This window comes from Eptesicus fuscus, chromosome 10 (genome assembly GCF_027574615.1).
Source record: "Eptesicus fuscus isolate TK198812 chromosome 10, DD_ASM_mEF_20220401, whole genome shotgun sequence".
Classification (NCBI taxonomy): domain Eukaryota; kingdom Metazoa; phylum Chordata; class Mammalia; order Chiroptera; family Vespertilionidae; genus Eptesicus; species Eptesicus fuscus.
Window position 1 is genome coordinate 1011233 of NC_072482.1, and position 11946 is coordinate 1023178.

The 11946-nt window shown below is 65.2% G+C and overlaps 2 protein-coding genes across 6 annotated transcripts; both read right to left on the reverse strand.

Moving 5' to 3' along the window:
* Positions 1–507: 507 nt before the first annotated feature.
* Positions 508–8491, reverse strand: PPP1R18 (protein phosphatase 1 regulatory subunit 18). The gene is made up of 4 exons (XM_028133744.2): positions 7940–8491; positions 5607–7208; positions 2427–2625; positions 508–1501 (listed from the first exon to the last, which is right to left on the reverse strand). Exons 2-4 carry the CDS (start codon positions 7179–7181, stop codon positions 1482–1484), a joined length of 1794 nt encoding a protein of 597 aa, XP_027989545.2. The 5' UTR covers positions 7182–7208; positions 7940–8491; the 3' UTR covers positions 508–1481.
* Positions 8492–8648: 157 nt separating this feature from the next.
* On the reverse strand, positions 8649–11887 carry NRM (nurim). 5 transcript variants are annotated; one of them, XM_008157378.3, is made up of 4 exons: positions 11702–11877; positions 11082–11278; positions 9751–9927; positions 8649–9426 (listed from the first exon to the last, which is right to left on the reverse strand). In XM_008157378.3, exons 1-4 carry the CDS (start codon positions 11832–11834, stop codon positions 9145–9147), a joined length of 789 nt encoding a protein of 262 aa, XP_008155600.1. In that variant the 5' UTR covers positions 11835–11877; the 3' UTR covers positions 8649–9144. The 5 variants fall into 5 exon arrangements, with proteins under 5 accessions (XP_008155600.1, XP_027989553.1, XP_054578369.1 ...); XM_028133752.2 differs by having other exon boundaries at positions 9361–9426; positions 9751–9961; positions 11702–11885; XM_054722394.1 differs by lacking the exon at positions 8649–9426 and adding an exon at positions 10597–10727 and having other exon boundaries at positions 9858–9927; positions 11702–11887.
* Positions 11888–11946: the final 59 nt, after the last annotated feature.

Below are 11946 nucleotides of genomic sequence, written 5' to 3' on the forward strand. Positions count from 1 at the left end.
AGGACACTGCGCTCCTGCTGATGCCCTGTGGTTTTCAGGTTTGCCGTGTGGCCCTGAGTCCTGGAGTGAGGCCTCTGGGTCGCCCGTGGCACACTGCCTGCCGCTTGTGTGGCCGTTGTCCTCTGAGTGCTGGACCCTCCAACTCAGAGCATCCTCTGCCTCCAGTTCCTTAGCTCTTCTCATCTGCTGGTTTGTTTCCGGGACCCTTCCTTCTAGAAATAACTTTTAGTCTGCGAGGTGCCAGGCGCGGTTGAACCTGACCAGTGCAGTCTGCCCTCCTGGCACTGGCCATGCCTGGAGATACTTCAGCCGACCTTCCTCAAACAGCCCTTTGAGAAGCCCCGGGCTCTCCCAAAGCCTGCCCAGGGCAGTGCTGAGCCCCTCCCATCCCGCCCACAGCAGCCGCTTCCTCTCCTTGGCCAATGGGAAGATGGCAGAGGCTTGGAAGAACCAGAGCAACCTCCACATACACTCTTTTTTTCTAAAGAAGGAGAAGCAACAAGAGAGTTGGAAAGAACTCCACTTTATTATGAAAAATTGTTTTTGTCTTTTTGAAGACAAACAGGCAATTGATAAGGAAGAAGTGGGGGAGAATTGAGGTGCTTCATTAGTCACACCAAACCCTTGCAATTCAATTCATTTGTGAACCATGAGGAGGGACAGAATTAAATAACCAGAGCGGGGTACAGAGCTAAGATTCCCAGCCTTCCCTCTTGGGGAAAACTGAGGCCGAGTAATACTGAGCAAAAGTGAGGAAGCCACACCCCAGGTCATTCCTGATGAGGTGACTGTGGGGACAGGGAAGGGGTCCACATGGACATGGGAAATAGGCGTGGGGGAGCTGGGGGAGTTTGTAAACCAGGTTATGGTCAAGAGAGGAGGCAAGAGCCCAGCTGGTGTGGCTCAGTGGTTGAGGATCAGCCTATGAACCAGGAGGTCATGGTTCAATTCCCAGTCAGGGCACATGCCCTGGTTGCAGGCTTGATCCCCAGTCGCGGCATGCAGGAGGCAACCGATTGCTGGTTCTCTCTCATCATTGATGTTTCTATCTCTCTCCCTCTCCCTCTCTGAATTCAATAAAAATTTTTTTTTAAAAAGAGAGAGGAAGCAGGAGCTGTTGAAGGGCAGTGCCTAGGGAACAGGAGGAAGAGGTGCCTGGAAGGACTGGGCCAGCCTCCCAAGGAAGGTGCTGTGCCCACGGGGCGGAGCCGGAGGGCTCTCCTCCCCACCCCACCCTGGGAGCTCCGCCTCCGCCTGGGGCCTGGGGTCACCTGGGAGCACGCCCACACCTGACACTCACTCTGGGGACTGGGGTGAGCGGCATGTGGGCTGTCCTCAGGAACGGGTGAGGAGAGCTGCTTGGAAGACGCTGGCTGCCCTTCCCTGCCAGGCTCGTTTTCAGGGGCATCGGTCCTGAACCTCCTGGGACCAGGGTCTTCAGTTCTGGGAGGAGGAAGGTACGTCCCCGTGTTGGGAGAGGGTCACCTCCGGCAGGACTCGTCTGTGGGAGGAGGCAGTGACACGGGGAATGAGTGCAAGGCTCCGCCCCGGCCTCCCCACCCCTCCCCACCCTGCGGGCCAGGCGGCAGGAGGAAGTTGTCTAATGTTGTCCACATCTTGAGTGATTGTTACTACCAGGAAACTTCATAAATAACTTTATAAAAATTATTTAACCCTCTCAGTAACTCCAGGAGATAGTCATTTTTAACACCATTTTAATAATAAATTGAGCCCCGGCCAGTGTGCTCAGTGGCCTTAGAGCGTCGGCCTGCAAACTAAAGGGTCTTGGGTTCGATTCCGGTCAAGGATATGTACCTGTGTTGCAGGCTCAATCCCTGGTTGCAGTCAGGGTACGTGTAGGAAGCAACCAATCAATGTGTCTCTCCCACATCACTCTTCCATTCTCTTTCCCTTCCACTCTCGCTAAAATAAAAGAAATACTAAAAAATTGCCCTAGCTGGTTTGGCTCAGTGGATAAAGCGTCGGCCTTCGGACTGAAGGGTCCCGGGTTCGATTCTGGTCAAGGGCACATGCCTGGGTTGCGGGTTCATTCCCAGTAGGGGGCGTGCAGGAGGCAGCCGATCAATGACTGTCATTGATGTTTCTATCTCTCTCCCTTTCCCTTCCTCTCTGAAATAAATAAAAAACATTTTTTAAAAATTTAAAAATAATAATAATAAATTGAGGCCAACCATCAGGTTATTTCCCTGAGGCCACAGCCATCAGAGAAGATAAAATTCAAACTCAGGCCAGACCGCCCACCCCGTGCTGTAACCACACCAGAGAGCTCGGCACGCCCTGGTGGAACTCTGGAGACCGATGTGCACTGCTTTCCAGGACCCGTTCCCCCCCCCCCCCCCCCGCGCGCCCACCTCCCTCCAGGACCGCAGTGCCCGCTCTGGACGCCAGGCGGCGCCCGCACTCACCCACTAGCAGCGCCTTGGAGCGCAGCCCGCCCGGGGGCTCCGCCGGCAGCTCCTCCTCCTCGTCCTCGTCGTCGTCGGGCGGCGGGGCCGCGGGGGCGCTGGGGGCCTCGGGCTCCGGGCCCAGCTCCCGCAGCACCGAGCTCTCGGAGGGGTACTGGTACGTCGTCTCTAGGGCTGTCTCGCTGAAGGAGATCTTTAGCTGAGGGGGGGGGAAGGGGGCAGGTCAGCCCCGTGCAAGGTGGGCGTGGGGCTGCATTCGGCACCCGCTGCCTTTGCCCTCCCCACGCTTCTGGGACCCCGTTCTCCTTCCATCGGTTTCACAAACAGGAGACTCGGGCCTGGGTTTGGCAGGGGCAGGGGTGAGTAAGGCAGGACCAGGGCCCCCACTCCGCAGCGGGAAAGTGCAAACTAAACACGTGGAAATCAGTCCTGTGATCAGCCCGAGGAGGGGAGGTGTGAGCGGGCTGGGAGGGGGTCCCAGGAAAAACCAAGGCAGACCCACAGGAGGGCCCAGGGACAGACTCCCCTCAGCACAGGGGAAAAGACAAGACCGAGTCCCCAAAGGTGCAGCCGGGGAAGTGACGCCGAGAGGAAAGTCCAGGCAAACGTAGGTGCGGGGAGAGCACCAGAGGGGACGGCACACCACCAGCCAGGAGGGGGGACAGACCCCAGAAACAGCCCGGCTGTGCTCGCTGCTCTCCCTCCCGCTCAGGAGCTCAGGGGAGAGGGGCAGCGTGGGATTAACTCGGAGCAAAAACCCAGGAGGGTCCCTGCGAACTCCTGTGAAAGGCCCACATCAGTCAGGCCTTCCGGCATGTTCTGAGACACGTGGGGCTGGTTCCCGGCGTCCCGGGCTCAGCAGACTGGAAGTGAGCAGAGAAGCCTGGGAGGGGGCTGGACGGAAGTGGCTAACATGGGTCCCCACTGGAGCCTGGAACTCAGGGACCGGCTCCCCATCTCACTGGGGACAAAAGCCAGGGCCTGACCAAAGTCTAGAGGATGCTGGCCACGGCCACGCCCTCACCTCTTGGGCATCCTCCCTCCAGCCACACCGGCCGCGGCACTCCCGCCGCAGGCCGCCCTCTCCCAACCACCACATTATAAAGTCACGCCCAGTCCCGCTCCTCCGGGCCCTCTAGCTTCCACTCACCCTGCGTTTCACTCTCCTCGTGTTTTCTGTCAACAGGAGAATGGGAGATGCTTTACTGGGTAAAGCTTTGAGGGGTTCATGCAGACCCCAGATGAGGTCCCAGCAGAGGACCAAGGCTGGGGGAGCCCAGCCCGTGCAGTGACCCGTCTGTGAAATGGCTGATAGAATTGGTGACAGCAACCAGACCCCTCCATCCAGACTTCTTAAAGGGGCATCTCTGCTTCTGTTGCTGATAGATTTACCCACACTTCTGGAACCCACTTCTCTTTCTTCATTTCCCCTTTCGGGATAACAAGCTCTGTAGTTTGTTAGACACGCTGAAAAGGACTCATTTCATTTGCTTTCAGTCCATGTTGGACTCTCCCCACACTCTGCTCCCTCCCCCAACCCCAACTTCTGACTGGGCTTCCCAGGAATGTACAGCCTGCATGGGGGGGGTGTGGGCGTGGGGGGTGACTCACTGGCTCATCAGCTATATAAGGTCCCGAGGGGGCTGGAGGGAGGGGCTCTGGGCCCCAGGGGCAAGAATAAGGCTGATGGAATTAGCCTGCAGATGTTACTTAGGGAGGGCAGGCGCGGGCGGGCGGTGGGGTGCTCCTATCCCTGAACTGGGGGGCAGAGCTGGGCCAGGGCTAGCCCCTCAGGAGCCTGAAAGGGCGCAGGGGAGGCATGTGGTCCCAGAGCACTGCCCCGCCCCACCCCCACGCAGCCCGGCTTCCTCCTCTCACCACATCCGGAGCGGAGCTGGCAGGCAGGGCCAGCGTCCCCACTCAGCCCCACCGCCTTCCGGCCCCCACCCCAGGCTTCCTGTTTGGGTGATCTGCTTCCGGCTCCCCAGATCCCTGACCCAGGTATGGTCACCACCACAGGTCCTGCCCTGCACCCGGATGGCCCTGGACTTTGGGTCCAAACTTCATGGTCCCTCTGCTCTTTCCGCCCCAAAGCAAAGCCAGCTAAGTCCGTAGGAAGTGCCTTTTCTGAACACTTCGCCCTGGCCTCCCGGACCCATCCCACTGCGTGCCGCGGGCTCGGGGTGGGCGCCCTCTGGGATGGGCGCTTAAGCTCCTAGTGATGATGAACGGGGGACAACTGACCCCCAAGCTGAACCTAGCCTGTGGCCCCTGAGGGTGGCCCATGTGGGATGAGGACTAGAGACCAGGAAGGGGTCTGTCTCGGGAACACGTATGAGCTGGGAGGGACTGCGGAAGGGGTGGGACCGGGGCCTGGCCAGGGGAACCCTCAGCCTGGCTTCTCCCACTTTCCTGCACCCCGATTCCAGTCTAACCTCTGACCCTCCGCTGGCCCTGGTCCCACCCCTGTCCTCAGCTCCCATGGGACTCCCTGCTCTCAGCAGTGCCTCCAAGTTCACTCCTCTCTTTTCCTACCCCAAGGGGAGGGAGAGGCCAGGGGGAGGGGAACCCCAGTGTGAGCCAGTCCCCAAGAAGGGAGGGCAAGGCCGGGAGGAGGGCGAAGGCGGAGGGCTGGGAGGTCTTTGGGAGAGGAGGCCCAGCTGGGTGCAGCCTGAGGTCACCCACTCTGAAAGGCCTCAGTGAGTCTCTCCCAGGGGGCAGACTTGCTCTGTGGCCAGCCCTGTCCACCCTCCCCCCCCAGCCCAGGACGCCGCCGTCCTCTCTTCCTTGGAATTCTTAGGCCTTCCTCCACTCACTTCTTTCTGGAACCCCAAAGCCACCGCCCCCCCCAGGTTTCCTGCCCCACATTCTCTCCTGTAAGGGCTTGTCATCTGGTGACCCTGCTGGTCAGTCAGGGTTGTTGGCCTGTCCCCCACCGATGGCTGGGTTGGCTCAGACTCAGAGGAGAGGAAGGAAAGAAATGGGGTCCTCAGACCCGAGGGAGCAGTGAGCAGTCGGGGCACACCTTGCGACACCCCAGGGACAGCGTGGTGTGGACGAGGGGCTGCGAGAGGAAGGGTGTTTGCGGGGCGGGGAGGCCGACCACAGAGGAGGCCCAGGAGGCAGGGGCCCCAGAGACAGCTCAGAGCCGAGGGACAAGTCTGCTTGGCTGCTCCCTACCTGTTTGTGGTGCCTTTCCGGGGACCCCTTGACAAGGCAGCTGCGGCTGAGGCGGAGGTAGCCCCCCAGGACCGAGATCTCCTCGGCGGTCGGGTACCGCTTCTTCCCAGCCCCCGGGGCCGCAGCCTCAGCGGGGGCCGGAGCGGCAGGGGCTGCGTGGGGCGCAGACCGCCTGGGGTTGACGGTGAAGGTGTGTCCACTGCGGCGGGGGGCCCCCAGCCCCGGCCCTGCCTTCACCCCATAGAACAGCCGGCTCATGAGGGGATCCCCAGGGGACTGGGGGGCCGGTGGGGGGGGAGACAGAGGCGCGGGTGGGGGCCGCGGCTCCTCGGCTTCCTCTTCCTGCTGCCTCGAGCCTCCAGGCCCCGCGTCCTGGGGCGGGAGGGGGCAGGGCCCAGCGCAGCGGCTCCGCAGGGCGCGCGGCCCCTGAGCCCCCGCCTCCTCCGCAGCCTCCACCCCGAGAGGCCCCAGGTGCTTCCCGGCGGACTCTGGAGGAGCCGGCTTCCCGGTCGGAGTCTCTGTGTCCCTGGCTGTCCATTCTCGAGCCTTCCCAGAGTGCAGGGTCCATTTCCACCCTTCGGTCAGCCCGGGGTCCCCCTCCCCTCCCTCGGTGGGGCTGGGGCTCCGCTCTGCGGTCTGCCCCTCTGCCGTCTGCCCGCCGTCAGGGCTCCCGCCCGCAGCCTCGCGCGTCAGGGTCTCGGGCGGCCCTGTGAGCTCCTCCGGGGGTGCCCTCGGGGCCCGCCCGTCTCCTCTTCTCCCACATTCCTCGGAGCTGCCTTTCCCTTCTCCTGAGCTCAGACTCCATTCCGACGCCTCCAGTGGCTTCGAACTCTGCTCCTGAGACTCTGCGCAGCCAGGCCTCCATTTAGGGGCCTCCGTTGGGCCCAAGTGCTGGCCGTCAGACTCCACTGGGCTCAGCCTGCAGCCGGCCGCCCCCTTCCTCCCGGGGCTTTGCTCTCGCGGCTCCGCCGGCATCAGACCACGGTCCGCTTCTCCCGGGCTCAGCCTCCACCTCCGCGCCTCCGGCAGCCCCGAGGCCCGGTCTGCAGCCTCTCCCGGGCGCGGCCTGTCCCGGGCCTCCGAAGGCCTGGGGCTTGACTCTCGGGCTCCCCCTGCCCCCAGCCTCCTGTCTCCGGCTTCCCGGGGACTGAGCCGCTCTTCCCCTGACTCTCTTTCTCTGGGGCTTGGCTCCTGCATCTCCCCGGGGCTGGGCCTCCATTCCCGGGCCTCCGAAGGCCCAAGCCTCCTTTCGGCAAGTAGCTCGTCGCTCCGCCGCTGCTGCTGCTGCTGGCGCTCCTGCCGGATGAATCGGTTCTGGTGCACGGGGCCGATGGCCTCCAGCAGGACCGCAGACTTGTCTGGGTCTGGAGGCCCAGCCTCCGGAGGCCCAGACACAGGGCTGGGCTCCCCGGGACACAGACCAAGCTTGGCCCGGCGGCGCTCCAGGAGCCCCCGCTTCCAAGCTGGCATCTGGGACAGGCGCTCCCGCTCCGCCTTCTCCCGGCCCCGCACGGCTGCCTCCTCCTGCCGGCGCCGGGCCAGCAGCTGTAGCTTCCAGTCCGGGATGGTGGCCATGGTCCCTCGAGGTGCAGGTGAGGAGCGCTGGAGGCAGAGAGCAGGGAGGAGGTGCTGCTGAGGCCCGGGGCTGAGCCTGGACGGTGGTGGTGGTGGGGTGTGGGTGTGTGGGGGGGGGGGTGGAGGGCGGGGAGGACAGGCAATGAGGCAGGAGAGGGAAACCAGAAAGTGAAGAAAAGGCAAGCAGATGGGGAGGGACGCGGCGGAGGCAGAGGGAGGTTCAGATTTGGCAGTTCAGGGTCCAGGGTGCCAGCCACGGGCGTGAGAAGAGAAGTTGGTGCGGGTGGGAGAGGAACGAGGCTGCGGATGAGGGAGGCCGGGTGAGAGCCAGTGGGCGTGGGAGTGGGGACGGAGGTCAGGGAGGTGAGGGGCGGAGAGTGGAGAGGTCCAGGGGCAAGGGGGGCCCGAGGGGAAAGGGCGACCAGCGGGTACAGCCGGGCGCGTCGCCGCGGCCCCGAGGTCCCGGCTCCCCTTCCAGCTGCGCTCGGGCCGCCTCCCGCCCCACCTCCGCCCGAGGGCCGGGGAACTTCCCTCCCGCGGGGACTTCCAGACCCGGCGCGGCCGCCAGCGCGTGCCCAGACCCCCGGCGTCCGCCCTCCCGGCGCGTCCCGCCTCCCCCGGCGGTGCCCGGGACCCAGGAGCGCGGAGCCCGGCTCCGCCTCTGCTCCCGGGACCTGGCATCGCCCGGCAGACGGACGTTCCGGCGCGAGGGGAGCAGCCCGGCCGGCCGGAGGCTCCCCAGCCCCCGGTGCACTCACACGCTGCGCGCCCGGGAGGGTCCGCGGGGCCCGGCGTCCGGCGGCGAGAGGGAGAGGCGAGGGGTCGCAGAGATCCGGAGGCCGGAGGCGGGGAGGGACGCAGACCGAGACGGGGGCCGGCGACCACTCCGTCAGAGGACAATGGGGAGAGGGATGGGGGCGCGGGGCGGGGCCCGAGGAGGGGCGGGACCTGCTCCCGCCAACCCCGCGGGGAGCGCGTCTCCTCTGCCCGCCGCCGCCCCTGGCCCTCCGTCCCGGGCCCCCACCCACCCGGCTCCGGACCCGCAGTCCCGGGAACCAGGCGCCCGCCCCAGCCCGCCGACCGGGGCGGCGCCCGTGACTCAGGCCCCTCGAGGGACGTGGGAGGAAGCGGCAGCTGCTCGGAGCCCGGCCCGCCCTCCCCGCCCCTCGGCCTCGGGCAGCCTTTGTCGTGCGTGATCCCGAGCGCCCGGCGGGGGTCGTGGGGGGCGGCAGGAGAGGCTGGGGACCTGCCGCTTTGAGAGCTCGCCCCCTCGGCTCCGTCCCTCCCGGCCCAGGGCCCGGGGATGTGGAAGGAGGGGCTGGGTCGCTCCGGAAGGCGGGGCGGGTCCGAGGGCGCAGCCGCCACCCAGCGGTCGCCGGGGGCGCGAGGTGCCGGGCTCGGGTTTGGGCCGCGGCCCCGCAGGTCCTTCCCAAACTGTGCCCCGCGGCCGACAAACTGCGCGCCAAGTGCAGAGAAACGGGCTGATTTATTTTCCCGCCGCGGTTCCTCGGGAGAGAGGGAGCCCCAGTCACCCAACGAAGGGCAGAGTCCGCTCAGCGCAGTTGCAGGACGGAACCAGGGGGCCTCGAGGTGCAGGGCCATGCGCGGGGGAGGGCGGCTTGCACCAGCTCCTGGGGCGCGAGCGAGGCGAAGGGGACCCTGAGATGCAGGGCGAGTGCCCGGGAGTGGCCAGGCGGGACCCTTCTCCCTCTGAGGAGGCTGGGAAGGGTGCCACGCCCTCAGCTGAGACCAGCAAACCTCCCCCCACCCTCCTGGCTGGCCAGGAGGGGGCCTCTGAGTGCTGACACTTGGGATTTAGGGCCTGAGATGGCCTGGGAGTGGAGTGGATGGGACGGCCCCTCAGCCCGTGGATTTGGGCCTCTGGTCTGAAGAAGCCAGGGCCTGGGTGTCCGGGGTTTGAGTTCCAAGGGGAGGAGGACGGGACTTGACACCAGGCTCCTCCTCACTCGGCCCCGCCCTCCTGGGGCCGGGAGAGCAGGTGCAGTTTCCTTTGCAGCTGGGCTCGGAGGTAGCAGAGGTCTTGCTGGTCAAGTCCGTGGGCCAGGCCCAGGTACAGGGTGAGGAGGAGGGCGAGGAGGAGCCGGTCGGTGCCCAGGGTGGGCACCACCCACAGCACCGTCAGCAGCTCCACACACACTGGGTGGCGCAGGTGGGAGAAGAGCCTCAGAGCGCGGGGGGACTTGAGGGCGAGGGGCTCGCCCAGCCCTCGCACGTGGTAGTACACCTAGGAGAGGGGAGCAGTCAGCAGCCAGGGCCTTTCACGGCTGTCCCCCCTCCTCCCTGCCAGGTACCCCACCGCGATGACTCAGGCCCAGGAGCCTCCCCCTTCCAGGTCTTGGGCCCCTGACCCTCATCTCCCTGCCAGGAACCTTCCACAGGCCCAGGAGGTTTCTGGCCTCTGAGTGGGAGCAGAGGGGAGCCTATCAGACAGGTGAGGCAGGCAAGGGAGCCGAAAGCGAGAGGAAGGTGCCCGCGCGTGGGAGGAGGAGCGGGAAGTCCTTGGCGAGGCGAGAGGATGGAAGGACGGAAGGTGGGGACGGGGCCTCACCTGCTTGAGGCCCATGAGCTCCGCGTAGTCAAAGACGAGGAGGATGCTGAAGACCAGGAGCCAGGAAACGGCGTGCAGCACAAAGCACAGCAGGGGCACCCAGGTGGCCCAGGGCTCGGCCCGCGCTGCCCACAGCACAGGGCCTCTGGGGACGGGCTCCCAGCATCGCATCACCAGCTGGGGGAGGAGGAGAGCCGGAGACCTGGACAGGCTGCCCTGCCCCAGACCGGCCTGTGGCCTCCCCATCTTTACCAGGAGCATCACCAGCACTCAGCTCGTGGAGGTGCCGGGTGGGGTTCCCAGGACACAGGGATGACGCATCTCCCCAGAGGACTGACATGACGGTGAGGGTGACCAGGGAGGCACAGAGCGGCCTATGCCCAGCACCACTGAGAAGACAAGCGAGTACTAGCTAGGAAGCCGGCCCTAGCCGGGCTGGCTCAGTGGACAGAGCCTTGGCCTGCTGACCAAAGGCTCCCGGGTTCAGTTCCCGCCAAGGGCAGGTACCGCAGTTACAGGCTCCTCCCCTGGTCCAGGCCCTGGTCGGGGCACGTGCAGGAGGCAGCCAATGGATGTGTTTCTCTCACATCAATATTTCTGTCTTTCCCTCTCTTTTCCATTCATCTGAAAATCAATGGAAAAATATACTCAGGTGAGGATTAAAAAGAAAACCTGTAATAATAAAAGTGTAATATGCTAATTAGACCGGACATCCTTTCGGTCGAAGCTACAGCGGGTGGGGGCTGCGGCAGGGGCCCCCAGCCGCGGGGGTGGGGAGGGGGGGCACGGCCCTTGAACCAAGTGTGTGCACTGGGCCTCCAGTAAGTAAATAAAAACCATACTAACTCGGGAGCCTGCTCCTGGGAGTGAAGCCGGGCAGGGCTGACAGCGGAGGAGAGCGCCTCAGGCAGGCCTGACAATGTGCAGAGGGGCAGTGCGCATGGCACTGGTGCTCGGGGGACCACAAGGTGCACCTCCTAGTTTATCCTCACCCGAGCATATTTTTAGAGAGTGGAACGGAGGGGGAGACAGAGAGAAACATGGATGTAAGAGAGACACATCAGTTGGTTGCCTCCCGGCCTCTGTATCGAAGTCAAACCCGGGACCCTTCAGTCCTCGGGCTGACGTTCTATCCGCTGAGCCAGACCGGCTAGGGCAGTGCACCCTTCTGGATATAAAGTAAGGTGTGTGCTGCGGAGGAACGGAGGCTGAGACCAGAGTCCTGGCTTCCCTAAACCCACACTTTTGTTGGAAGCCTAAAGTCCCCGCCCCCCATCTAGGGCATCCCTCCCAGACTCTCCCTTAGGGACTCAGCTTCCAGGGCCGCATACCTGCAAGGCCAGCGCAGTGCATGCCACGTACAGTGACCTCTGAAGAACCCCAAAGTACCGGGAAAGCCACACTTTCACCGCCTCCGTCGCCATGAGGCTGTGCTGCCCCACAAATAGCAGCAGGAGCCCCAGATCCCACGCCAGGGGGGCCAGGACGCCGCGGTCCTGAAAGGCGGCCAGCCAGCCCTGGTGCGCCTCTGGGGAGGTGGGAGAGAGAAAAGAGCAGGAAGATGGTGGCCCACATCCCCGCCCCCCTCTCCTCCGGGGGTCCTCGGCGTGTCTCTGCAGGCTGCATCTCTAGCTTTGCCCGCCTCACGCCCCTCCGCCGTCTCCTCCCTTCCCGGCCTCCTTCAGAGCCGGGAGGCGCTCCTGGGGGCAGGCACCGAGGCGCGCGGAGAGCCCGGCCTCCTCTCGCGGCCCGAGGCCCTAACACGGCTCCCGGCCGCCTACCAGGCGGTCTGCACCCCGCGCACGGCCGCCCGGGGCCTCGGCCCGACCGCTGCCCCCACTTCCTAAAGGCGCGCGGGCTCCAGTCCCCGCCCCCGGCTTCCCGGCTTCCCGGCCGCCGCCAGGCCCCGCCCCGCCCCACCTCCCGCGCCGGCCGTCCCGACCCCGCTCACCGGGCCCCTCGGGCTCCGGCATCCCTCTGAGGAGAGGCCGGAGGGAGGTGAAGCGCACGAGCTCCACCCCGGTGCCGAAGGCCAGCACGAAAGACGCGAGGGCGGCCGGGACCAGCAGCAGCGCCGGGGCCATGGCGAGAACCGGCGGGAGGGGCGGGCCCGGGGTTCCCGCCCTGCAGGCCCCGCCCCGCCCCGCCCCACAGGCCCCGCCCCTCCCCGCCCCGCAGGCCCCGCCCCTCCCCACA

What these genes read in the sequence shown, in the direction of transcription:
- PPP1R18 (XM_028133744.2), bottom strand. Translation starts at nt 7,181, where the DNA reads ATGGCCACCATCCCGGACTGGAAGCTACAGCTGCTGGCCCGGCGCCGG. An exon ending in CGGAAAGGCACCACAAACAG is followed by an intron (nt 2,626 to 5,606) that starts GTAGGGAGCAGC and finishes CCCCCCCCTCAG; the next exon opens with CTAAAGATCTCCTTCAGCGA. An exon ending in CTCCAAGGCGCTGCTAGTGG is followed by an intron (nt 1,502 to 2,426) that starts GTGAGTGCGGGC and finishes CTCCTCCCACAG; the next exon opens with ACGAGTCCTGCCGGAGGTGA.
- NRM (XM_008157378.3), bottom strand. Translation starts at nt 11,834, where the DNA reads ATGGCCCCGGCGCTGCTGCTGGTCCCGGCCGCCCTCGCGTCTTTCGTG. An exon ending in GCACTGCGCTGGCCTTGCAG is followed by an intron (nt 9,928 to 11,081) that starts GTATGCGGCCCT and finishes CTCCTCCCCCAG; the next exon opens with CTGGTGATGCGATGCTGGGA. An exon ending in AGCTCATGGGCCTCAAGCAG is followed by an intron (nt 9,427 to 9,750) that starts GTGAGGCCCCGT and finishes CCCCTCTCCTAG; the next exon opens with GTGTACTACCACGTGCGAGG.